The sequence below is a fragment of the Herpailurus yagouaroundi genome, unplaced genomic scaffold, assembly GCF_014898765.1.
Source record: "Herpailurus yagouaroundi ecotype Mexico unplaced genomic scaffold, PumYag 182, whole genome shotgun sequence".
Lineage (NCBI taxonomy): Eukaryota > Metazoa > Chordata > Mammalia > Carnivora > Felidae > Herpailurus > Herpailurus yagouaroundi.
The window spans coordinates 19,571,053-19,598,455 of NW_024412413.1; the positions used below are offsets into that span (position 1 = coordinate 19,571,053).

At 35.9% G+C, this 27,403-nt stretch overlaps 2 protein-coding genes and 1 long non-coding RNA gene across 4 annotated transcripts in view; 2 read left to right on the forward strand and 1 right to left on the reverse strand.

Annotated features, from left to right (window-relative positions):
* PARPBP (PARP1 binding protein) overlaps window positions 1–2,079 on the reverse strand; it is a 67,241-nt gene extending 65,162 nt beyond the window's left edge. Inside the window, exon 1 of the mRNA XM_040491068.1 lies at window positions 1,911–2,079. Coding sequence (XP_040347002.1) covers window positions 1,911–1,988 — 78 coding nt within the window. The 5' untranslated portion in view covers window positions 1,989–2,079. The remainder of the gene's footprint in view (window positions 1–1,910) is intronic.
* The window catches only part of NUP37 (nucleoporin 37), a 41,957-nt gene continuing 16,569 nt past the window's right edge, over window positions 2,016–27,403 (forward strand). The window contains exons 1-5 of one of the 2 annotated variants that reach the window (XM_040491069.1): window positions 2,016–2,124; window positions 3,403–3,623; window positions 12,466–12,590; window positions 16,351–16,423; window positions 18,144–18,238. In XM_040491069.1, coding sequence (XP_040347003.1) covers window positions 3,468–3,623; window positions 12,466–12,590; window positions 16,351–16,423; window positions 18,144–18,238 — 449 coding nt within the window. In that variant the 5' untranslated portion in view covers window positions 2,016–2,124; window positions 3,403–3,467. Of the gene's footprint in view, window positions 2,125–2,188; window positions 3,147–3,402; window positions 3,624–12,465; window positions 12,591–16,350; window positions 16,424–18,143; window positions 18,239–27,403 lie in introns of those variants that run through there. The other variant, XM_040491070.1, reaches the window with a different exon arrangement.
* Window positions 3,630–5,721, forward strand: LOC121040529 (uncharacterized). The gene is made up of 2 exons (XR_005795346.1): window positions 3,630–5,049; window positions 5,154–5,721. It is a non-coding gene; the product is annotated as an uncharacterized LOC121040529 (long non-coding RNA).

Genomic DNA, 27,403 nt, shown 5'->3' on the forward strand with positions numbered 1-27,403 from the left:
AAATGGGTACATAACATTTACAGCAATAATTCATAGTTGCATCAGTGATGCAATATAAAGATACAAATAAAAAACTTTACAATATCTACATCTATACAAATACTAGTAAGTTGCTAAAAGTTATATTTCTCTTCAAAATATCACCTTCATTTCTTTTTTTTAAAGGCTTATTTGAGAGAGAGGGAGAGAGAGCGAGCGCACATGCCAGAGAGGGGCAGAAAGAGAGGGGACAGAGGATCCAAAGCAGACTCTGCCCTGATGGCAGAGAGCCCAATGCAGGGCTCAAACTCACAAACCATGAGATCATGACCTGAGCTGAAGTCAGATGCTCAAGTGAGTCACCAAGGTGCCCATCACCCTCACTTCTTAAAAGAAAAAAAAAAAAAAAAACGAAAGTGAAAAAGTAAATTTTCAGTGATATGATCAGTTTACCTGACAAATCTTTAGCACTAAATAATTTAGAGTATTATTTAAAAGTAATATGAGTTCAGATTGCTAAGAATGAAAACTAGTCAAGAATTAACTTAATAGCTATGAGATCTATGCCAAGTTATGTCACCGCCCCTGCCTCAGCCTCCTTGTACTGAAAATGAAAATAATAGTTCCTATCTCACAAGATTTTGTGAAAAGTAAATGACATAAATACAAGTTTAGCTTTTAGCAGTGTCTGGCACATATAAAAGCCAACAGTCTCATCCAGGGGTCAGAACACTTTTTGGAAAGGAGCAAAATAGTAAATATTTAAGGAGTGCAAGGCATATGGTCTAGATGTCACAACTATTCTACTTGATCTTGCTGTACGAAAATAGCCACAGACAATACATAAACAAATGAGCATAGCTGTGCTTCAACAAAACTTTATGGAAATTAAAATTAAGTTTCACAAAATATTATTCTCTTGTTTTTGTTTCAACTATTCAAACATGTAAAATCTATTCTTAGCTCAGGAACTGACTGCAAAAAAACAAAAGCAAGTAGTGCCCTAGTTTGCCAACACTGGTGTAGTCTCAGCTTGTCAGCAGCTAGCTGTCTGTATAAGCCTAGGCAGTCAGTTTTATAACTGACTGCCTAGGTAAAGTATCATCACATAGAAAACAGGAATAATACCTTCCAGCCAGTTATGAGAAGTCAATGAGACAATGAATATGCAAGCACTCTGAATGTTAGGCTGCACTATACAAAAACAGTAGAAGGTGGCATCGATAATAAATACTTGTTTTAAAAAACTGGATTCCAAACTGCACTGTAGCAAAAATTATGAGACAGGAAATTATCACTGTAGAGACAGTGTGAGATGGTAAAAGAATTTTTGAGTCAGACATTCCAGGGCCCACATCAGGTTCCCCAATTTAAGAGATGTATGGTCTTCAGTATTTAAAATCTCTGATGAATATTAATTTCCTTAAATGTAAAACCAGTTAAGAGATCTCCTACCTCATAAAACTATGAGACACAAGTAAATAACCCACCTAGTGCCTGCACACTTATTAGGTGCTCAATTGAAAAAAAAAAAAAAAATGGCAGTCGTTGGTGCTATTATCGTCAGAATGCTGATCCTAAATATTCCTTAGAAGAATGTAATAGGGAGAGGGCGAAGTCTCAGAATTGGAGCCTGCGCACGTTTTGGGACTAGGACCTGGTTTCCTGCCAACCTAATGAACCTAAATAGGCCTCTACGGGGCTCAGTCTTCCAGTCTGCAGATGATCCCTCAGGTCCTTTTAGCTCTATTCATCACTAGGTACCGTGAACTCCGTTCAACACCCCGGGACCCAACCAGGCTCGAGAGCAAAGCCACTGAAAAAATAATACCCTAGACGGTTACTTAGCTGTCACCGAAAACCCCTCCCCAGCCGCAGCCTGAGTCATAAATTAAAGTACGACAGCAGGGTAAGGAAGACATGAGACTCACCTGGCTCAAAGTAGACCCGCTAGGTGCAGACCCAACAGAAGCAAACTCCGGCCGAGCTGCAGTCTCCAAGTTGTCCATTTTAATTTTAAATCTCGCGGGAAGGCTCGGGAGCCAATCGCTGCTTCCGCCCTCTGACCCGGAAACAAACTCTGAGCGCGCCGCAGCAGCCCCCAGCGGAGACCAGATTCCTTCTGACCACTTCCCGACGCCCCTGGTGCGTATCACACGGGAACCCAAGGGCCGCGCCGCTCTGCTCCTGGCCGCCCGCGCTCGCATCCTTTTCGTGCGAGTTCCTTCTCTCCCCGGGCCGTGCTGCACCTCTCTTCCTTCTGACCTGGGGCTTCGGGAGGTGGTAGCGGGGTCTCGCGGGACTTGCCTGCCTGGGGAGAGGTGTTGGGGTTCTTTGAGAGGACTTAAGTTGTTCCTTCCGTCTTTTCCCCTCCACTTTTAGAGGACAAGTCCAGCCCTCCTTGTACAGTAAAACCCTGAGAATGTAGTGAGATTGGGCACTAGTTTAACGAGGAATAGGGGACCAAGTTTCCTGACCTCGAATCTTTTCCACTTCTGACACCGCGCTGCCTCTGAGGGCATCCACCTGCTGGTCACCTTTAACTATTGCCCAGTCCCGGATCCCCTCTCCTATGGTTACTATTTTATAGGCTCCCTGAGGTGGGATTCCTCTGATTCTCAATAAATACTTATCAGGTTCTTGATGTGTTTGTTACTGAGCCCAACTGTTCTCAGAACAACTCCTGCATCCAGTTAAGAGAAAAAAGACCTCTTTAGATCCCTAAATCTCTGGGACTGCTGTTTCGTCTGGGAATGCTGCTTCCACAGTGCACACCAGGCCATGACAGGCTGGTTGAAATTTTGTGCCTAGTTTTATGAATATTATCTTTATGTCACACATTTCGGCACTCCTTCCTCCAGATCCTCTATTTTGGATCTGCTTATTTTATTGCTCTTTTCACACTGAATCATGACCATTACCGGATATTGTAATCTTCAAGGTGGAGGGCTGTGTTTTACTTCTCTAGCACTGGTGTCCAACACATAGTAAAGTATTTTAAATGCTGTCTCGCCTTAGGAGCTTGGCAGCTAACCTATTAAAGTCTCCATTTCTTTCTCTGTAAAATGGGAACTGTAAGTAGTACCTTCCTCTTAAGTTTGCAAATATAGGTGTCCTGATGTCAGTTAAATCCTCAACATGGAACTTACAAGCGGTGCTTCGTAAATGTTAAGTATCATTAATTTTTATGAATATATTTATTACAGTGGTTACATCTTCCAAGTACTTACTATATCTTTTAGGTCATCTAAACAGGATATTATGATACATTCTGCAGGTATCACTCATAAAGTATTTAAAGAAGTACTTGAAATTGTTTGGCTGTCTCTGGCATCTGAAACACCATGTCCTTATTTTATTTGCTGAAAGTGACTAACACTTTGATGGTTTCTGTCTTAACTGTGTCTGTGCTATCATCCACAGTTTCGTGACCTTGTCCAGTAGAAGGCTATTTTATTTTTACAACTGTTCAAGTATTGACATACAAGATGAAGCAAGATGCCACAAGAAATGCTGCCTACACTGTGGATTGTGAAGATTATGTGCATGTGGTAGAATTTAATCCCTTTGAGAGTGGGGATTCAGGAAACCTAATTGCATATGGTGGCAGTAATTATGTGGTCATTGGCACGTGTACATTTCAGGTTAGTGTACAAACTCAGTGAATGACAGTGCAGCTATTTCAGAGCTTAAAATTTTTTTTTGGTAAACTTTGGCTAAATTTGGAAAGCATATTGAGTTTGAATGTAAGAAAAAAAAATGATATGAAGAACTACCAAGGAAGATATTCCAGTAATATATGCCTGAGACTTGTGGAAACATTAAGTAGTGAAAAAAAAGACTGTAAGGCTTCTCTTTTGCCTCATGTTTAGAAATGCAATATCCTAGTAATTGAAGGTTGTGATTAACTGAACATTTGGTGTGTACAGGGAAACTTGAATTCTAAGTAATCTAGTTTTTCTACATTCCACTTTGACTTAGGAAACAAGCCTTAAAAATGGTCCTCCAGGAGATTTTACAGCTGTCAGGATATTCAGCTTTTCTATTCATATGCTCTCTTGCTTCTCATACATCTAAAGCATACATCCAGAGTGTACAAAGTATGAGACCATATTAATTGAACAGACAATTTAGCACAGTCATTAAGACAATGAGCTCTGGCACCAAAATGCTTAGATTTTTACTCCTACCTGGCTTTACCTCTTAATAGCTGTATGACCTTGAGCAGGTACTTAACCTCTCTTCTATAAAAATGGTGAAAATAATACTTAATGGGGTGTTATGAGAATGTAGTGAGTTAGTACATGAGAAGTTCCTGGAAGGCATCTGGCACATTTAATGCATATATATGCACACACACACACATATGTTTTAACTGTCATTGATTTGGTCAGCATTGCCCCCTAGCACAGGCCCATATTTAATCACCAAAGCAAGATTGTTTCTGATGAGCACACACCATGTTTTCTCACAGGAAATAGTTCCACATGTGGAAGAGTCTAAACAATGAGAGTTCAACTCTCAGAAATCTTGGCTAATCCTTAATTTACCAGAATATTATTCATAGAACAGTATTTCTCAAGATTAATCAATGAGGTAATTTGACAGTGATCAGTTTTCAAAGATTTAAAGTAACTTTACCACTCCCATACTGTTTATAAACATTATTTTCTCTTTTACTTGGGAAGCAGTTCAGTATCTTACAATGTTTTGGCATCATAAGTGCAGTTTAGCATTTTGCAATGCAATAAATATATAAAGTTATACAAAGTTAGACTGCATGAGTATTTATCCTAAGGAGAAGGTATGAATTAAAGGCTTCAGTTTTTTGGTGTCTGAGTAGAATACAGGAAGTCTTATGTTGTCCCACGTTGTCTCTTAAGGTTGGGATAGGAAGTGCTCGCTTTCACACCAAGTGACCCTCGGTCTGACTAGCTGGACTACTTGGTTAGGATCAAAAAAAGTCCACATTATTAAGAGAAATAACACACTCTTGAAAAAGACTGAGGGAAAAACCATCCTTCCAGTGTAGGCTACTAACCTACGAAAGAATAGAGCAGCTCCTTACAGGTGAAACTTTTACTTCATTACTTTTAAAATTAATAGCTGTAAACATAGAATTGTGTTTAAAAAAATACTGAAAAAATATACCTTAATCTCTTGTTTATGTCCAGCTAGGAAATGAGAAAGTCAAGAAGGGAGAAAAAAATTAAGAAAGGCAGAGGTGATGAGTGGCAGAGAGAAAATGAAAGCAAAAGACAAAACGAGAAGAGAACTAACAAAAACATTTGTATTGCTCTGTCATGTCTTGCACGTTGTCCTTGTTCATCTTCAGACCTGTCAGATTGGCAATCTGGGTCTTAACAGCCAAGTTACCTAAAGAAAGAATTGGATTTTATTAATTTGGCAAGTAATGAACACAAATATTCTGTGCCAAGTATCGGAGATACAATTAAACAACTGTCCCTGACCTCATAGAGTTTCCATTTTACTTCAAAGAAGTTCAGGGATTTGTAAATGACTGGTAAATAAAAAAACAAGACCTAGACCTTGGTTCTAAACCCCTGTTCTTTTCCCTCTGTGCTATTCAGACAGGTTGCAGCCATATTTCAAATAGTTCTGCAAGAGAATTGAATCCCAATAATCTGTGTTTGAGGATTCAGAATAAATTATTGCTTCCCTTTAAAGTTTTTTTTTTATCTAATTAAACACTATTAAACATTGTATTTTCTCATGTTAGAATCTTCAAGTTTCATAGTATCCAATTTCTGCCTCCCTCTTGTCTGAGACAACATGAAGTAAAGGTAAATTGAATTGAAAGCTTTCCACTTTCCTGTTGGAAAGGCAGTCCTCATTCTAAGACTCTTAGGAAACAGTGCACTAGGTTTAAATATCAACAAAGCATTTTTCAGAATCTTACTGTGTTCTTTTGAATATGGAAATTTGAGCTGAATGATGGTACTGTTAATTGATGTCATGTATTTGTCAAGTATTAAGTGCAAATCAGGTGCTGGGAACCGGTAACACATGTTAAAAAAGCAAGGACTCTGACCTCAGGATGTTTAAACGTAAAACAATGCAGTAAGAAAACTGCTTTAAAAAGTCCTATGTGCAAAGGGTGGAGGAAACATGAAAGTTTCTAGTCTATTCAAAGGGTCACCAGTAATGCATCGGGGCCCTTACTGGGATTTGAATGAGAACATTTGATTTAAGCAAGCTCGTTGAATTTATATAGAACATGAAGCTGACAAGGATACCTAATGCTTTGATGATAAACTGCATTTAACAAGTATTTATTAAGCACCTATTGTTTGCCAGACACGGTACTTAGAATTGAGCTATCCTTTAATAGATCGGATTAATGGACCAAGTTGAACAAGCTAAAAATTAATAAAGTCTTGAAATGATAGACTGCTAAAGCTAGAAGAGATAATTGTGACTTATAGTTTTTAGTCACCTGGATGTTCACCATGAGTCAGTGCAATGATTAACTGCCAAATTCAATGCTGTTCTGTAGAACTACAATGTGAGCCACAGGTATATAAATTTAAGTGTTATAGCAAACACATTAAAAGTAAAAACCAGGTGAAATTAATTTTAATGTTTTTTTAACCCATTGTATCCAAAATATTTCATGTGTGACCAATATGAGAAATTAATGAGGGGCTCCTGGGTGGCTCAGTCAGCTAAGCATCTGGTTTCAGCTCAGGGCGTGATCTCGCAGTTTGTGAGTTCAAGCCCTTCATCAGGCTCTGTGCTGACAGCTCAGAACCTGGAGCCTGCTTCACACTCTGTGTCTCCCTCTCTCTCTCTGCCCTCCCTGGCTCACACTCTGCCTCTCTCTCTCAAAAGTAAACATTAAAAAAATTTTTTTTTAATTTATGAGATATTTTGTGTTGGTGTGGATTTTGCACTTTATAAAATATACATAGTTCTGAACTAGCTATATTTCAGGTGCTTAATCACCCCATGTGACTGGTGGCTACCATGCTGGACAGTATAGCTCTATATTCTCCTGTATAAATTCACAGGTTGTTTAATGTTTACTTCAGTTCTCAGCAGTGTATATTATGATGCAAAGCAGATGATGTATTCAAAGACAGATTTCAGAATGCTGTTAAAATGTTTGAAACCATCATGTGAAAGAGGGATTAGACTCAGAATGGTAGATGTATTTTGTGTTACTTGTCAATTCTGAGTTGAGTTGTGGCTTAATAGCGCTTTAAGACCGATGCTGAATCTGCTCTTTGAGTGCATTCACCTAAAGAGAGATCAGCTGTGGCCAGACACTTGCCATCACTGAAGTAGACTTAATCCATATGGTTCCAGAAGGCAGGAGCACTGAATAGAATTTACATGGGAACAGAGTTAGGTTTAACGTTAAAGAGAACTCTTCTAATCAGAACTACCCCTGAGTTGAATAAGCTCCCCCCAAGAAGTAGCTAATTTCCTGTCACCGAATGTGCAGAGAAGGGTTGTGCAAACTCTCTTCAGATGTTCTATAAATTCAAGTGTGAGATGAGAGAAGTGGACTAGGTAAACTTTTACAGTCTCATCTGACTAAAATTCTGTTTGGCCTTAAATGGGTGTGGTGGGAAGGCCTACCAATTTCAAACCCTTAGAATAGCCCTTTCAATCAACCTGGCTTTGTCCCAACCTCAAATACGCCAGAGCCTTATATAATGATTTGTACTGTAGCAAGTTTTCCAAAGTGTCTTAATTTCCTTCCTATACAATACTGCCTACACCCCAAACTAAACCTAAAATAACATTCGTCTCTGCCTATACCACACACACACCCTAGCCTTTTAGTTGGCTCCATGGCAGACATTGCTGCCAGGAAAAAAGGTTTCACTGGTAATACATAAAGCTCAGGGTATAGAGTCCCTGGGTTTCTTTATCTCCACCGGCCACCCAATAACTCCATATGTACTATGGGTAACAAATTATAGAACCCAATTGTCAACACTGTTGTTACAGTCGCAAAGTAAAGTGTGTTTTGATGGTGAAACTTCATTTTTAGAAGATTGATTTGTCCAGTGTGGAAAAATAGATGTAACCCAAACTATGAAGTCAGCTATGATTAGGCTCTTAACCTTATTTTAAAATTGCTTAGTGGTTGCTGCCTTGGCATATCTGGCTGTTAGCTATACAGTTATTATACACACAGATTATGAAGTAATAAAAGTTGACAGTGTGACAGTGTTTTTCTTTCCTTGATAAGTACATTTCTATCTCCTTTTTTTCATTTATGGAAAAACTTTTTGTTGTTAACTCTAAGTTCATCTGAAATTTAAAGTTATTTTCAAGGGGCATCTGAATTATTTAGAGAAAACCCTGTGTAATGTATCTGTGAAATGGCTTTGCTAAGGATCCCAAAGGCTATCCTGGAAAAAATCTACACATCCAATAGGATTCACTTTAAGTACACACTCTAAAACTTTGCATTTATTTTTTTTTTTATGTTTATTTATTTTTGAGACAGAGAGAAACAGAGCATGAATGGGGGAGGGTCAGAGAGAGGGAGACACAGAATCTGAAGCAGGCTCCAGGCTCTGAGCTGTCAGCACAGAGCCTGATGCGGGGCTTGAACTCACGGACTGTGAGATCATGACCTGGGCTGAAGTCGGATGCTTAACTGACTGAGCCACCCAGGCGTCCCTGAAACTTTGCATTTAGATTCAGGATGAATGGAGTTCTTAGAACAGGCCTTTAGGTAATATTCCTATCTATGTAGACATATGTATTCATTAACAAGTTTCACCTGCTCTGGATTTTTTTTTCCTTGATGATGTTAGAATTTTATAAAATTATAAAAGAATTATAAAGGATAACTTACAAAAGGTAACTACAGCCACTTAATACAGAGGATTCCTTGGGCAAATTTGTCATGAAAAATTTTGCTGGAGTCTCTAGACCAGTTAGGGTATGGATTTAAATAACAAGACAAGGATTTACTTATTTTTAAATTACAATATTTTAAGCCTATAAAAAGTATTTTAAAATATGTATTATCTTGGGGCGCCTGGGTGGCGCAGTCGGTTAAGCATCCGACTTCAACCAGGTCACGATCTCGCGGTCCGTGAGTTCGAGCCCCGCGTCAGGCTCTGGGCTGATGGCTCGGAGCCTGGAGCCTGTTTCTGATTCTGTGTCTCCCTCTCTCTTTGCCCCTCCCCCATTCATGCGCTGTCTCTCTCTGTCCCAAAAATAAATTTAAAAAAATATATGTATTATCTATAAAAAGTATAAAGAATAATAAAATAGGGGCACCTGGATGACTCAGTCACTTGAGCATCCAGCACTTGATTTCAGCTCAGGTCATGATCTCATGGTGAGGCTGGGCCCCGCATAGGGGCTATCAGTGCAAAGCCTGCATGGGATTCTCTCTCCCTCTCTCTCTGCCCCTCACCCTTTCTCAAAATAAACAAATATTTTAAAAAAGAAGAAGAAAATAGGTTCCTGTATACCCACAACCTGGCTTAAGCAATGGAACATTAGTAATTCCCTCGAAGCCCTCTGGGTGTTCTCCCCTTACCGCCTTTCCTTCTCACCCCCAAGAGTCTGAAATTTTATGTTGGGGATTCTTTGTTTTTCTTTATAGAATTACCATATATGTAGGTGTTACAAATCAGTATATTGTATTTCATGTTTTAACCTTTGTTTTAATGAAATTATTCTGTATTCTGTTCTACAGTATGTTGCTCTTACCATTGCATTTGTTAGATTCCTCCATGTCAAAGTTCATTTATTTCCATTGTTATATGATACACAAATATACCATGATTAATCTATTCTTCTGTTGGCTATTTGGGTCACTTTTTGTTTTTTACTCTTGAAAACCTTGCCAATACGCATATTCTTATGTCTTCTGCTTGTGTTTTGTTACCTCCTTTCATTGTTTTCTTCCCTGTTAATTTGGAGGTTGTACATGCTGTTTCTTTTAATGGTTACCAAAGACACTTTAACATACACACTTAATTAGACAAAGTCAAAATTAATATCTTTAACTTCTTCATGAACAAAATAAGGATCTTTGACTCTTTGAACTATTACCACACCCTCCAGACTTATATTACTGTCATATTTTAGTTCTGTCATTTTTCTTTTCACTTTAACACACGAATTTAAGTGTTTTATGTGGCTAATATTTGTTTAGATTAACCCACCTGCTTGCCTTTGATTTTTTACTCACTTTTTCTTACATCTCAGGCCTTCCTTCTGGGATCATTTTTCTTCACCTGAAAGCACATTCTTTACTATAAGAAAAACTTTACTACTAAATTTTTACTGCTAAGTTATTTACTACTAAATAATTTCTAATATTTTACATTTTTCCAGCCACTTAAGGTGTCTGTTGCAAATTACTCATAGTTATTTACAACTCCTTAAAAATCTAAAACTGATTTTCATCTCATGGGCCTTACAAAAACAAGCCAGAGGTCAGATTTTGCACAACATTGGTTGCCACCATCTGCTTTAGATCTTTCAGTGAGAGTTTATTGATGCTAAGTCTTGGTTTTTGTTTTTCTGAAAATATCTTTAGTACAGCTTCATTCTTGAAGTGTTTAGTTCTAGAGTTTTTTTCAGTCATCATTTTGGAGCTCTTATTCTACTATCTTCATGCATTTGTTGTTTCTGCTGAGAAGTCCATGGTTGTCCTTTTATAGGAACTCTCTTGTGTAGGGAACCTGTCTTTTCTTCTGGCTGCTGTTGCTGACTCCTCCCCCTACCCACCTCCCCCACCCCACACACACACCTGGCCTTCTCCCTCCCCACCACTCTCTCCCTCAATGTGTATATACATATACACACAAATATATATCATGAGAGTTTGTGTGTATATTCTGAAGCTTCACTATGTTGTATCTGCCTGCAGATTTTTTATTTAAGCCAACTGGGATGTATTTTTCTTTCTAAATGTGCATATTGGTGCCTGTCATCAAGTATGGAGAGGATCCTTTGTCATTATCTCTTCAAATATTGCCTCTTCCCTCATTCCCTCTATTCACTCCTCTATAGCCCCAATTAGATACGTGGTAGACCTTTTCATTGAATCCCTTTTCTCTTGTTGTCTTCACTTTGCTCCATTATGAGTAATTTTTTTCAAATCTGTCTTCCAGCTGCTCTAAGCATTGATTTTTTTTTTTTCCATTATGGTATTTTCATCTAAATTTTTTGTTTGGTTCTTTTTAAAATCTGCCTAATCATTTTTGGTAATCTCTTGTTGCTTACTCATACTTGTGTTTGTGATACTTTTTTTCCACGTATATGAGTGCATGCATGTAAGATCATATTTGATTGAACTATATCTGTGGGAACTTTTTGAGACCTGGGTAGAGGTAGTTCATCCAAAGAGAATTTGCTTTTGTCTGTCAAGTGCTTGGGGCCACTACCAACATATGGCCATTTTAAAATGTTATTTTCTGAAGCACATAGTGTGAATTCAGGCCCCAAACTTATGTGAGGACCAGTTTATGGTTGAGATTTTCTTCTAAGTGGCATTTCTCTTTCTTAGCCTTCACCCATGGTAGACATTTTGTATAGTAGTTTTGGTTTTTTGGTTTTATTCCTACTTCCCCTTTAGAAGTCCTGGATCTATGCAGAAGTCTCTAATCATCCCTCTTTGTGCAGGCACTAAGCTTTGTCTTTTTGCCTCGCAAACAAGCAGTTAGTTATTGGATGTGGGCAGAAGTACTTAAGATAGCTGCATGCCTAAGTGCTCAGTTGCTTCCCTGGACTTGGATTTTTGCATTATTTTTATAATGGGAAAGCTTTTCAGGTGAACATCCATATTGCCAGACCTAGATGACTTGGCTTTTCAAAATTCATTTTTTCTTCCTCCTCTTCCCATGAAGATAAACAGAAATCATTTTACTAGTACTGAGCGGGTAAATAAGCTGACTTTAATTAAACATCTAACCTAGAATCCAAAAGACTAACCAGATTGTATCAACATATTCACTATTCATAGACTGTAATAATATTAGATGAACAATTTGTAACATCTTATACATGTATAGTGCCATATATAATACTATGTGAAAATTATTGATATTCATTGTAATGACTGAGGCATTATCTTGTACATAACCAAAACTTTATGTTCAGTATGTATGTTTTTAATATTGTCAGTTCGATTATGTATGGTAATTCATTTACCTAGAATATTTTGATTTTTAGAGGATTCAATTTTCATTGCATTTGGTGTGAAATATGTTCACTATCAGGAATAAAATGTCTTCTAAGTAAGATAAAGTATAACATGTTCACTGTTTATTTTTAGTGGCCCTAGAGATTTATTCTTTGAGGCTTAGAAAGTTTTATCGATTTTTGTCATCGTTGTTCAGTAAACCACTTAAATCTCAGTATCTAATTTGTTTTTGAACTTACAAAAGAATATACATGGCCTCCTGATAAATTCTTCATTATAACGAAATGGGGTGTTTGTTCTTATAACTTATTAAAACATTTACTATGTATGTTTAGGAAGAAGAAGCAGACGTGGACGGAATTCAGTATAAAACACTACGAACATTTCAGCATGGAGTCAGGGTTGATGGCATAGCTTGGAGCCCAGAAACTAGACTTGATTCATTGCCTCCAATAATCAAGTAAGTTTAAAACTATTAAATGCAGTATTTATTAATGTCCTTTGTTGTAAGTGATCTGAAGCCTTTGATCATAAGAACATTTCTCCTCCATTTCCTTTTTCCCCACTTTTAGATATTAGCTTTTTTTTTTTTAATGTTTTATTTCTTTTTGAGACAGAGACAGAGCATGAGCAGGGGAGGAGCAGAGAGAGAGAGAGACAAAGAATCCAAAGCAGGCTCCAGGCCCTGAGCTGTCAGCACAGAGCCCCATGCAGAGCTCAAACCCACAAACCACGAGATCATGACCTGAGCCTAAGTCAGACGCTCGACTGACTGAGCCACCCAGGCGCCCCTAGACATTAGCAATTTTAACATTGGCCATTATTTTGTAATTTAGACTTATCTGAATATGTGATTTAAATATGCAACATGGTAGTGGTACTTTGAGAATATGTTTGGGCCTGACTACATAAATTTTTACTTGAGTTTCACCTAAATCATTTGAGGTCTTCACAGATTCTTCACTGAGTCCACTACTTACTGAAAGTACAACTCTGTTGAAATAAGTAAATGTGGTTGAGTCATTAATCAAACTTACTGCTGCACACATAGGCCAATGTCACATGTACATGTTTAACAGTATATAAAGCGGCAGTTCTAATACTGGAGCTTCAGGTTTTATGAAAACATTAGAAAAGAACAATTGTTTTTTGAGAAACATCTTGACACTACCTGCTGAGGCCTTCTCCACAAAGGCAATAATAATATGTCAGGTTATTTAGTGCTTGTTGCAGAACACTAACCTTGCTTCCACAGATGTCAAATCTAAAAGATATGTCTTCTTTTAGTAAACAGCTTAGCAGCCATAAGTTAGCTCTTACTGAGCTAACCTAATTTTTTTAAATTAAGGGATAATTTGAAAACAGTGAAATTCTCAGTTTCTGGGAGTACCATTTGATCAGTGTTGACATGCATATACTTGTATAACCCATATGCTGGCAATACATAGCATTTCCATCACTTCTAAAGGTTCTTTATGCTCCTTCCCAGTCAATCAATGTACCCCATCCTCTGCCAAAGCAACCATTGATCTAATTTTCAGAAATGAGTGTTGCCTATTCTAGAACTTCATGTAAATAGAATCATATAGAATGTATTTTTTGTGTCTAGTATGATGTTTTTGAGATTTATCCGTGTTAAGAGTACCAGTGGTTCTTTTCTTTTTCTTTTCATTTATTTTGTTACTTTGTAATGCATTCCATTACATTGTATAAATACCACTATTTGTTTGTAACATTCTCCTGTAAATAAACACTAGGGCAGTATCCAGTTTTTAGCTATTATGACTAAAGTTGTTTGAGCGTCCCTATATACAGCTTTTAGTAGATACATGGTTTTATTTCTCTTAGGAGTAGAATTGCTCCTACTCTTAAGAGAATCAGAGTAGAATCGGAGGATAGATGTATGTTAACATTTTTTAAAAAGTACCAGTCTCCATAGTGCTTCTACCATTTTATGTGCCCACCAATAATCTAAAGATGTTCCACTTCCTCTACCAACTCTAAAATGTTTAATTGTTGTCAGTCTTTAATTTGGTTAGTACCACAATGACATTTCCCTGATGACTCATGATGTTGAGCACTGTTTCATATGCATTCTATTTCCTAACTACAGAATGGTTGCCTGCAACAAAGATTGTGAAGATGTGCTGTTTTCTATAGAAGCTTTACAGGTTTTAGCTAACTGAATTTTAAATAATCCACACAACAGTGCTTGTTAACATACATAAGTCATTGTCAGCAGCCAGTTTGCTGTTCATTTCCTTTTATATTAAAAGGAAGTGTTCACAGAATCTGAAGCTAAACAAGAGTCAGGCAGTCTCTTTGCATTCGCTAGCAGATTTTTAAAGCTGTAGAAACTGTTCTTCCCATGGTTCTGCTTGGTGCCTGTTTTCCTGCCCTCCTTTTAATGGATATGCTATACTGTTTCATCTTTTTTGTCGTTGTTGCCTTTTGATAAGCAGCCTCAAATTTCGGGGAGAACTCTACAAATATGTATAATAAACTTGGCACGTTAACCAGCCATTAATTTTAAAGACAGTATTTTTATAGCAAGCCGGCAGCACAATTTTGTTTTTAAATAAATTATTTATTTTTATTATAAAAATAATACACATTTACTGTATCAAATTTGGAATATACAGAAACATTTTTAAAGGCCATCTACACACCCAGTACTCTATTTTTTTCATAAATAGTTTTACACAGTTGTGATTAAACTGTACTTTTTATATTTCTTACTTTACTTGTTTATATTTATAATCCAAAGTAGATACTATTTTTTTCATGACTGAAGAGTGGTCTATCAAGATGACTGAGGTATATAACTTTGTGTCTGTCTTACCATCGTTAACTTATAGTTAGAAAGAACCCATTCCTAGTGTTTTATCTTTAGCATTTAGTTACCGTCAGTTCTTTCTCTCTCTCCATCTCTCTGTCTCTCTGTTCATCCCCACTGCTTTTCTTTCACATTTGCTGGAGAGTAACTCTTCACCTTACCTCTGTTCTCTGAGTCTTTATGGTTTATTAAAGGATGATGTAAATATACTTACCATGTATAAAGTTAAGCAGCAAAGTTTGGAGAAAAGTAGAACACCACAAGATTTTCCATAAAGTTTTGTATGTGTGTTTTATCTTCTAATTTTATTTATTAATTTTTAAAAATTGGGTTTTTTTAGAGAGCACGCACACAAGTCAAGGAGAGGGGCAGAGGGAGAGGGAGAGGGGGAGAGAGAGAGAAAGAGAGAGAGAGAATGAGAGTCTCAAGCAGGCTCCATACTCTGCATGGAGCCTGCTGCCAGGCTCACTTCCACAGCCCTGGGGTCATGACCTGAACTGAAATCAGGAGTCAGATGCTCAACTGACCAAGCCACCCAGGCACCCCTCTTTTAATCTTAATGAGATTCTTTCATTAATTCTTTTTTAAGTAAATAATCTTTGTCCCTGTAAGGCCTGTATTCTTTGATGTTTTTACTGAACTTGGCCTTATTCTTTTACTAATACCTTCTTTATAAACCCTTTTGCTTGAGATATTTATTTTAAAGACCTTCTAAAATAGCCTTTTTCTGTTTTAGAAATGATATTTTGGTGAGAGATTTTTAAATGATTTCTTATGACATCACTATGGGGAAATCTACTTTAGAAGACCCTCACATTAGTAATGTTGTAACAAGTCTGTTCTAGAGTTTCCTCTGAGTGGGAAAGTATGAATACCCAAAACAATAATGGGACAAATTCAAAGAAGAATTAGGTACTATAAGCTTTGGGTTTTTTTTTTTTCTTATCTTTAATTTGTATGTTACGAAATATAGCATATGTGCCCAAAAGTACAAAAGAAAAAAAAAAGTACATGTGCAGTTTAACATGATTATTGTAAAACAAACACCCATGTAATGATCACCCATGGAAGGCAATAGAAAACATTGCCAGTACCTAAGGTCTCCCCCTGCCCCTTCCTAATTAACCTCCCTTCTCCTTAAAGGTAATTATTCTCATGATTATTGTGGCAATCATTTATCTTCTTGAGTTTTTTTCTGTAGTTTTATCAGCTATTTTATCAACTATTTTTTCCTACCTAAGAACTTTCATACAAATGGAATAATAATATCCTTTTTTTTTTGCCCTGCTTTGTTAACTTGACATTATATATGTGAGATTCGTCCTTGTTTCTACTTATAGCTCTAATTACTGATTTGTGTTGGGTCTTGTTTTTTTACTTCTAGATTTTGTACTTCAGCTGCTGATATGAAAATAAGGTTGTTTACTTCAGACCTTCAAGATAAAAATGAATACAAGGTATGTTGACAAGTATACTTATAACTCTCTATTTTAAAACATGTATTACTTTTGCTTTTTTAATTGAATTTATCTCAATTTAAAATGACATTTAATGTCATCTTACTTTATTTGACTCTGTTTTAGGCTATAGTAAGGACTATAGGTTATAGATCTGGTAGCATTTATTAAAATATTACATAGGCACAGCAAATGAATGAAAATTAGAAATTCACATTTCAGTATAGTAGTAGAGTAATAAACATGAACACACATAGAGTTGAGTCAGACTTGAAGAGAACCAACAATTAGCACAGCATAGGGCAAGGTGGGATTACAAAGTGCTTAAGATCACAGACACAGAAGCCAGACTACCAGGGTTTGAAGCCCAATTCTACCGCTTTAGTAACAGTGTGACTGGTCAAGTTCCCAATTTCTTTGTGCTCAGTTTCTTATCTGTAAAATGGGGATAATCATAGTATCTGCCTCAAGGACCATAAGCATTGACAGAGCTAATTCATGTAAAACATTTAGAATAAAGCTTTGTGTATAGTAAGCCCTATATATATGTTTTCTATTAGTATAATAAATAACCCTGTAAAATAAGACAAAGACAAATACCGTATGATCTCAATTATATGTGGAATTTTTAAAAGGCAAATTCATAGAAACAGAGTATAATGGTGGTTGCTGGGGGATGGGGGAAATGGGGAGATGTTGGTCAAAGGGTATAACCTTCCAGTTATAAGATGAATAAGTTCTCAAAAAAAACAAAAAACAAAACAAAAAAAGATGAATAAGTTCTGGGAATCTAATGTACAGCATAATGAGTATAATGAACAGTATGTGTTACATACCTGTAAGTTGCTAAGAGTAGATCTTAGGGGCACCTGGGTGACTCAGTCAGTTAAGCATCAGACTTCGGCTCAGGTCATGATCTTCTCATGGCTCATGAGTTCAAGCCCCACGTGAGGCTCTGTGCGGACAGCTCAGAGCCTAGAGACTACTTCAGATTCTGTGCCTCCCACTCTCTTTGCCCTCCCCTGCTCATGCTCCATTTCTCTCTCTCTCTCTCTGTCTCTCAAAAAATAGACAAACATTTAAAAAAAATTTGTTTTTAAAAACGAGCTTTGAGCTTAAATGTTCTTGCCACAAAACAAAACTGGATTTTTGAGTTGTTGTGATTATGGGCTTCTAATACTAACTGTCCCCGGTGATGGCAGTCACATTGAGGAAGTGAATAAAGACCTTAGAAGGTGAAATCCATATGTGTTTATTAGATAAAGAGTGTTCAGAGCAGTAGATGTGAGTTAAAAAGTTGAGGGGGACTCTATCTCAGTACCCCTAGAAAGTTCTTCTAGCTTTAATTTTTGCTTAAGCTTTATGTAATAAAAGGAGGTGATATGAGGACAGGTACAGTAAAAAAAAAGTGTGTGTGTGTGTGTATGCGTGTCTGTGTGTGTGTGTGTGTGTGTGTGTGTGTGTGTTTGTAAGAAATGCATACTAGAAAAGAAAGATCAAGCTAATAGCTGTGTGTTGAATGATCAGCTTCTTTCCAAGATAAACCTTCCAGAAAAGTGGGTGTATAAATCATGGTTTAAAAATAGCAAATTGCTTAAGAAATATTTATAGAAAAGGGAAGCATGCAGTGAAAGCTTTTAAGTCAGTGAAGTAAAAATATTAGGTAGGAATATTGTAGGTTATTTTCCGGTGTACTTATTAACTTCTCTCCTTTTATCAGATTTTAGAGGGCCATTCAGATTTCATTAATGGTTTGGTGTTTGAGCCCAAAGAGGGCCAAGAACTTGCAAGTGTGAGTGATGATCATACCTGCAGGTATGTTGCTTATGTTAAAGCCACATTTTTCAATTTTCATCTTATTTTAATGAGAATTACATTAGAAAAATTAGAGAAAATTTAATTTGTATATTTACTCCATAAAATGTTATAAAAGAAGTATACTTGGTTTAAATTGTAAGCATGACACAAACATGAGTTTCACAACTGGTAAGTTGAGTTCTCATCCCAGTTAATGGAAACGTCCCTTGCTGACGCATAGGTGCCTCTCTGCCTCTTATTTTAGATGTGTACATTTATGAAATTTAAATATATAATGGGTCAAATTCTCCAATATCAGGTAAGATCAGTAGGATACTAAAAGGCAATTGCCATACTGTGAAGTTATTTCACAGATCCTGTCTGAAAGTTGTTTAATAATGAATTGCAAATCTCATTTGCTAAACTAAGACTCATGGGAAATTTCCTATTCTGACAAATTTGGAAGTCTCTATATTAAAGGTTTTCTGTAGGGGCGCCCGGGTGGCTCAGTTGGTTAAGCAACCAACTTCAGCTCAGGTCATGATCTCGCAGTTTGTGAGTTCAAGCCCTGAGTCAGACTCTTCTGACAGCTCAAAGCCCGGAGCCTGTTTCAGATTCTGTGTCTCTCTCTCTCTCTCTGCCCCTCCCCGCCTTGTGTGTACTCGCTCTCTCACTCTCTCTCTTTCTCTCTCTCAAAAATAAACATTAAAAAAAAATTTTATTGAGATAAAAAATAAAGGTTTCCTGTAGATGTAGTGCATTTAAATATCACATTCTTCCACCTCACCCCAAGTTTGGAATGGATGAGGTAGCTATAACATTTTTTAATAGTGCCTAAAGCTGGAGAATATCACAAGTAAAGAATAAGACGAAGAGTAGGAGGTGGAAATAAGCTGAGGAGTCAGGAGTGAAATGAGGGAATTCTATAGGAGTGCCAATCACTTCATTTGCTTTAACAGTACTGTGAGGAAAAATACCCCACAGCTCTGTTATTTTACATAGTTTTAATGTTTGATGAGGCGATGACAAAATCATTAGTGTTCATAAACACTTGTATATATATAAAACCATTAAATATGTGTCTTTTCACATTGGAAGTAAAGCCATGAGGAACTTGTTAAATTTTAATCATAACAGCTCATCCTTTTAAAGTTATAGAGTCATAGGCCATTATTCTTTATGTACTGCCTGTTAAAATTTTCATGTCAAGAACATGAAAGATTTACATGCCATTAAGATTTTAGGGCCTCACATGTTACAAAACCAAGTTTGTATAGAGAGCTGAAGAGTAAATGGGACCATTTTTAAGGTAAAAGTTAGAATAGATCACTAGATATAAATAATGACATTTTAGTTCTGTAACACATGGACTTTCCTAATCACAAGCATTTGGAATAATGAAACCTGAGAAGGGGGAAAATGAGCGTCTTTGCAAGCCAAGGAACAGCCTCTGAATAGTGAACAATAGCCAAAGACCTGGGATTACATTCAGTGGTCTATTATTACTTTTTTTCTTGTTGTAGAATTGGGGATTTTTGTAGACTAGTAAAATGGTCCTAAAATTTTGGGGACTGAAAAAGGGTTGCCAACTTTTTATTTTGTCAAGTAGTAAGAATTTTAAAATGTCTACTGCCTTTTATTATTACCATCATTTTCTGAAAGTAAGAACATTATTGTTCTAAAAAGGAGAAAGACTTAACTTCAAAGTAAGTCCTTTAAATAAATTTAACTTTAAAAAAAAAAACTTTGTTGCACCTAATTGCCTTATTTTGCTACACTGCCATCGATGATGTTATTGTTCAGCAAATGAATACTCTCCCTCCCCTCTCCCCACGGAAGGAGATTTTCCCACTCCATTGGGCTTAGCTATGTGGCTTGTTTAGGCCAACAAAATGTTAGCTGGTATGATGCAAGCAGATACTTTATCTGATTTACCTGGTTTGTCTTGACCTATTGTCCTCTGTCTTCTGTAAGATGAGAGTGGCCTAGATAGCTACTGGTCCCAGAATGAGAAACACATAGAACAAATATGGACCCATGTGGCATTATGAAATAGAGCTTCCTACAGATTCATGAGCAAGAAATGTATGCTTATTTTTCTTAGCCACTGAGATTGGGGGTTGATAACATCATTTTAGCTGTAGCTAAGGAGCTAAATTTAGAATTTGTCAGCTTAGTTCACCAATCAGAAGTAAAGGATAATTCCAATTGGCTATTAAAGTCAAATGTCTTGGTCCAAAAGCTTAGCAATATAGATTAAAACTTTTAAAAGAAACAGCATAAATCAAGAAGTTTAAAGTAAGGAAGAGTAGTAGGTATCCTACACTTTCATAGTAACAAAGGAAAGAAGGAATTCTGAGAAGACTACAATAGAAAAACATTTCACGGGTGCCTGGGTGGCTCAGGTGTTTAAGCACCTGACTCTTGATCTTGGCTCAGGTCATGATCTCATGGTTCACAAGTTCAAGTCCCACATCCAGCTCTGTACTGACAGCTCAGAGCCTGGAGCCTACTTCAGATTCTGTGTCCCCCTGTCTCTCTGCCCCTCCCCTGCTCATATTCTGTCTCTCTCTCAAAAATAAAGAAATATTAAAAAACAAAAAAAAAGAACTCAAATCAGTAACCTAAGTTTATATCTTAAAGGAACTAGAAAAAGAACAAAGGAAACGCAAAGATAGCAGAAGGAAGAAAGTAAAGATTATAGCAGAGATAAGCAGAGAATAGAAAACCACAGAGAATTAAAGACATTGTAAGTTGGTTCTTGGAAAAGATTTAGCAAAATTGACAAACCTTTGTCTAGACCAAGAGAATACTCCAATTAGAAAAATCAGAAAAGGTGGGACATTACTACCAACCTTACAGAAATAAAAAGGATTTTAAGAGAATGCTATGAACAGTTACACACCAACAAATTAACCTAGATAAAATTCTGGTAAATTCCCAGAAACACAAAATTCGCAAAACTCAAGAAAAGAGAGAAAATCTGAATAGACCTATAACAAACAAAGAGATTGAATCAGTAATTAAAAGCATCCCAACAAAGAAAGCCCAGGACAGGATGCGTTACTGGTGAATTCTGTTAAACATTTAATGAAGAATCAACACCAGTGTCTCAAATGCTTATAGATAATAGTAGAGAAGGGAACATTTTATAACTATTCTATGATGCCCATATTATCCTGATACCAAAGGCATTATAAGAGAACTGCAAACCAATATCCCTTACAAATATTGATGCAAAAGTCTTCAACAATATCTAGCTAAAACTAGAAAATGCTTAGAAGATAACATTTTGTACTATAAAGGGTAGAGTGAATATTTCTCTCTGACTCCATGCCAACTTAAATAATTTTTAAAATAAATATCTTGATCTATGCATATTTTCTGATGTTTGACTTTGTCATTTCCAAGAGAGACACAGTATTATAATTAGCTAGATTTATGGCCTTAGGGACATCATTTCAAAACGGTATATCCCCTGAACAGATTCATAAAGTTTATGTATTTTATTGAAAATTGCCAAATTCTGAATCAGACAAAATGAAGATAGTTCTTACTTGTACTAGCATGTCACTCTATCTGTTAACAAATCGTCACTTGTATAAAGGACAAACAAATGTATTCAGACTCAATTAATATAGAGACTAGTCCATTCAGTTGACAAGTATCAAGTGTCTAGTATGTGCCAGGCACCATGCTAGCTAGGTACTTGGTAAGCACTGACTTTTTTTTCCCCCCCTTTGGGGGTTGACAGGGAGGTCGAAAGGCAGTGAACAGTAATCACTGACTTATTTTTAAACCTGTGAATAATCATTTCAGACGAAGGCATTTCAGGCTTCTCCAAGAATCACGAAGATATTTTGTTTTCTATAAGTGAATTGCAATATTAATAAGCAAAAACATTACTAAATATTTTATTGAGTGCTTTACTGTATATAAACCACCATTTACCTATGTAAATTTAATTAATTTTTACAACAACTCTGAGATAAGTACTATTTTTATGCTCATTTACATGATGGGGATATAAGATAAAGAGAGGCCAAGTAATTTGTGGAAAGGGACAGAGCTGTTAAGTAGAGGAACAGGAGTATCAGGCAGTCTGACCCTAGTACCTGCACTCTTACTCATCTGGCATGAGAAGACATATTTGTATCTAAACTATTTCAGCTCTTTCTTACTTCTCTACATTCTGTGATATAACTTCATTAATTTAAACAATGAACCACAGGGCTACTCATAATCTGAAATGTTATTATAGAAGATGAGAGATTAAATTGTAATCTAAAATTTCATCTAGTTTTATATTCTGTGATCTATGTAGGTTTATAAGAAAATTGAATTCTCATTTAAGTCAGCAGTTCTTATCAGTCCCAATATCCCCTTTTTAAAGTAAATATTTTATAATGCCCATATACATTCATAAATGAAACTCATAGAAAATATAAGCTATCAAAATATCTATTCACAAAAAATTATTTTAGTGCCTTAATTGTACTATACATTTCTGTAAAAAAGAAAACTAATTGTTACAGAATAAAAGTGTGGTGTGTATATACTCAGGTAGTCTTTGTCTCTCTTTACAATGAATGAAGTTGAATATCAGAAAAACAAGATGATAGGAAAATATAAGGCAGAGACAAGGCTGCCAAATTTCAGGATTCCAGGGATATGGTTTGTATCAAGTACAATGTAAATAGTGCCATCTGGAGTTCTGCAGTGTCATAACTCAGTGTGTCTGAGTGAAACTACGGTTATTAGACTAAAACTCATGTCCATCTTAATAGAAAAAAGTGAAAGAGGGAAATAATGTTTTCAAAGTAAAAATAACACAGTCTTATTGTAGGATGTCAAGTTGAAAAACTAAGGAAGGATAATATTCTTGGAAATCAATCAGTTTGTATATCGATAGTATCAAAATAAATCACTGTTATTCCATGGGATGGAATACTAACAAAGATTGCAAAAACTTTATCTTGTATCTTGAAATGCTCCCGCCTTTAGTGGGATTTCTAAATTTCATTCTCGTTTGATGGATTAATTCATTTAATCCTCAAAACCCTTATGTGGTAGGTTTTCCCCCTTTTACAGAGGGGAATCCCAGGCAGTCTTGCTCACTACATTATGCTGTTTCCAGTTTGACACTTTTTAAGTTTTCGTCTTTTTATATTACTGAAAAAGTAAGTATTCAGGTAACCTGTGTGTTCTGTTCAAAATTAAGCATTCTGTAGGGCTTAATAAAATTGACACAATTGTGGTTAGAGTCACGTCTGCAGAAGTGTTATCTTCCGCTTATGTAGAGTTTATAATGTTTGAAAGATACCTTTGCTAAAACATTCTATACCAGTTCTTGAAAAGATGTCATGTTCCTTCTTCCTACTTCATTAGTGCAGTTTACAGATGAGGAAGGAGAGTAAAGAGAAACAGACTTTTCTAGAGGATAAGGAAAATTATTCTAGAGGAGATTGCTATGGCCTTTGCACTAATAAGGTATTTTTCAGGGTCAGCTTTGCTTTACTACCTTAGAGTCAGTCATCATAGCATCTGAGCGCCCTTGTGGCAGTACTCAGTGAGTGAGTAGGAGAAGGAATGAATACAACTCTGTACTTGTCACATCTTGCCACCACCAAACAAAGCATCTGACAGGAGATGTGTTTAAGAAAAGAAATTCCCAAGTAAACAATGGCATTGCTAGCCATTCAGCCTCATGTTCGGTACCATCTCCTTTATGGCCCTCATCATGTCCACCATATGTAAATATTTACATACACATATATATATACACACATACATGCCTATATGTATGTATATGCATATGCACAGGAAAATGTCACTACTGGTGTTCAGACTTATGACCCAGCATTATCAAAAGAAGGTTAAAGTTATTATTATATTTGAGAAGTAAATAAATACATATTCATTTAGAAAGACTTATTATCCCATACCTCCAAAGGAAGGTAAAAATGGTGTTTAAGTATTTAATGGGTTAAGCTTATTATTTTAAAAACTCACTAATACAGAACATCTCATTCCCAGTCAGTGCCAAATAACAGATGTTCTTGTATATTAAAAACAGTACCGTTCTGTAAGAACAAGTCAGATCAACAAGTATTTATTAAACACGTTTAGTATAGCCAACATTTAGTACTTTGGGGGATACAAAAGAAATAGAAGACCCAGTACTCACTGTAACTACAAAGGATGTCAGAAGTAAATCTCTTTCCTCCTCCACCCCCCCCAACAATCTTTTTAAATATTAGATAAAATTTATGGTGAAGGAAAATTGGCTTCTAGAAACCAAGAGATTCTTAGTTTAAGACTAAAATAATAGAAGCATGTAATGTGCCATTCTTTGTCTATAAAACATGGGATATTAGTAGTTGTCATGTTCTAGCTGTCATCATTTTTAAAAAGAATGGGAAAAGGGGTAGCATATAAAAAATAAAAAATAAGATTTTTTTAGGAATGTAACCAAATCATTGGATAAAGGAATACTAAATTACCTAAGATATTCACTAAGCCAATTGTATTGTTTTTTGAAAAGTTATACAAGAGGAAAAAAAATGTTTATCAAATGTCTTCTGTGAACCCCATGCCAGCCAAGTTCTTTCCATATTACCTCTGTTTATGTACGTTCGAGAGTCTTCAGAATCCATAGTTAAGATGGTGTTCTGACCCACCCCACCCTACCCCTCCCTGACCCCAACTGGGATCACAGAATATGCAGTCTATTTAAAAATAGTCCTTGCAGGAAACAGAAAGAAGGGGACTGAGAGCCTTCAGTGAATTCCTATTCAGGAGCAAATAAACTTTGCCTAAGTAATTCCAGGTACAAAGTGAAATTGGGAGAATTTATATTATTTATTATAATGTTATGGTTAAATAAATCCAGAAATAAAGTTCTCTGCTTGCCTTCCAAAATTCCATGTAATTTTTTGTAACATTTTAAATCAAGATCAATTATTGCACAGAGCAATATATTGCACAGAGCAAATATTGCACAGAGCTCTATAACAAGAGCTTTAAGAATAGGATAAATAAACAGTTTGTGTTAGGTTTGGTAATAGTTTACCTCCCTTGTGTGGAACATAAGGATCTGTTTCTTTATAAGAATATCCAAAAGTTATACTAAAACCTGTTGATCCCATTTGCAGACCTTTTTCAATTCAGTGCAGTTAAATAGTATGCGAGATTATAGTAGAGTAAAAGTTAGAAAGTGATACAAGACTTTTCTAAACTTTTATATGATCAGGTACTGGTCACACCTCTCTCTAATATTCAACTCTTGGTTCTCTCTTATGTGCTCCTGTAGATGAAATCCAAAACCATTACCACATAAATTGTATTACCATATCAGTGATTGCAGTAATTTAAGCTGGTTTTATGTGGCCCTCGTGTGGTTGCAGGAAGTGAATTGTATAAATGAGAATCAGATCCATAAACATTTTTCAGGTTTGTTTTGAAAGTCCATTTATGTCACTAACAAGGAGTCCTTTCCCTCATTTATAACATATAGTCAAATTTTAGGTTCTAAAGTTTATCAAAATTTTTCTTGGAAATAATAAAATGCTAATATTTCCTGGATAGTATTACTGGTGTTTATGTTAGTTAAAGGAAAAGTTCTTTTACTTTGAATTCCTTGAAGATGAAATCATTCTGTATGATCTGTTTGAAAACTACCATATGGTGTTTCTTTGCAGTTGAGAGTTTAATTTTGAATTTATTTTTAAATGTGACAAAATTTCTCAGAATTCCTATCCTTCAAAAATCTGTCTATGTAAGTTAAGTAAGATGTTAATTCTCCCCTGGGGCAGCCTCACCTAGTTTCTCACCTCTGTGATGATAAACTTGTAGTTTCTGCTGAATTTGTTTGGAATTTCAAGAAAACAAAATGAAGCAAAAACATATGAGCTTGTAATATTTTTTTTAACTCTTCCTAAGCTTTGTAAAGATTTACAAAGGTAGATTATTTTATGTATGGTATAGTTGGTTTATTAGTGTTATGTTTGAAACAGGCTACCTTTGTCTCCCCTCCAAAACACACATAGTCTTTGATTATTGATTCTTTTTCTGACTCATTATTTTTTGTTATTGGAGGATAAAATAATAAGCATATGCAATTATCTCTCATTTTCATCCTTACTATTCTTCTTACTCTCAAGTCAATAAAATTTGTGGTGGTCCATTTCTTTTATCATTAATACTTACTAGTTCATTAATACTACTTGCATAGTAGGCTCTAACATTAGGAAAAAAAAAAGCTGAATTAGTCTAATCTTATTTCTGAATATATTTGAAACACAGACACATACTGAAAGTACCCTGTACAAAATTCTTATTTTATACTCTCATGCCTTTTTGTTGCCTCCACTGTTAAAGGCTTTTGCCCAGATGACAAAGTTTATTTATTCACTACTCTAACCTACCATACCCACTATGGAGATTGGCCCATCTTAACCCTAGATTTGTGCTTTTAGTTAATATGGTTTCCCACCTCTGAACTCCTTTTGCACCTAAAACCAGACATTTTAGCAGTAAGTTACTTTGTAATTTATTTCACTTCTTCCTAATTCTGCATTCACTTACTAAGGAAATATACTATGTCTTTCCCTTTTTTGAATTATCCATAGTGTGATGTGTAACTTAGTGATTATTTGGAAATGGTAGGGGAAAATCTTCATTTTGTTATCACAAAACTCAATGAAAGAAGTGTTTGTTGTCTAAGAGTATTGGAAATCCCTTTCTTGCACCCAGTAACATTGTAAAGTACCTTCTCCTCCTTATAACTACATCTCAGCGTTACTTTTTTTTGCTTGCTTTCATATTTAATTAATCAGTACAGCAATTCATGTGATCCAGTCAAGTCTTTTAGAAAGATTGCGGTTAGTATTTTTTGCTTTACTAGTTAGAGAAGGCCAGATGGATACAGATGTGTCATTTAATGTCATCCATTCCTTCTTTTGTGTTGTCAGAAACATTTGGTAGCAGAAATTTCCTTCTACAATGAACTCCTTACCAGACAATGAGCTGCCAATTAAAAATGGAGAACAAACAAATAAAAGAACAGAGTATTACCCAGGAAATTTCCTTTCAAAATCTCAGAGGGAACATCTCCCTCTATTAATTGTAATTTAAAAGACCCTTGAGAATATCTAGGATAGCTGCAATATGCCAACACCCAAT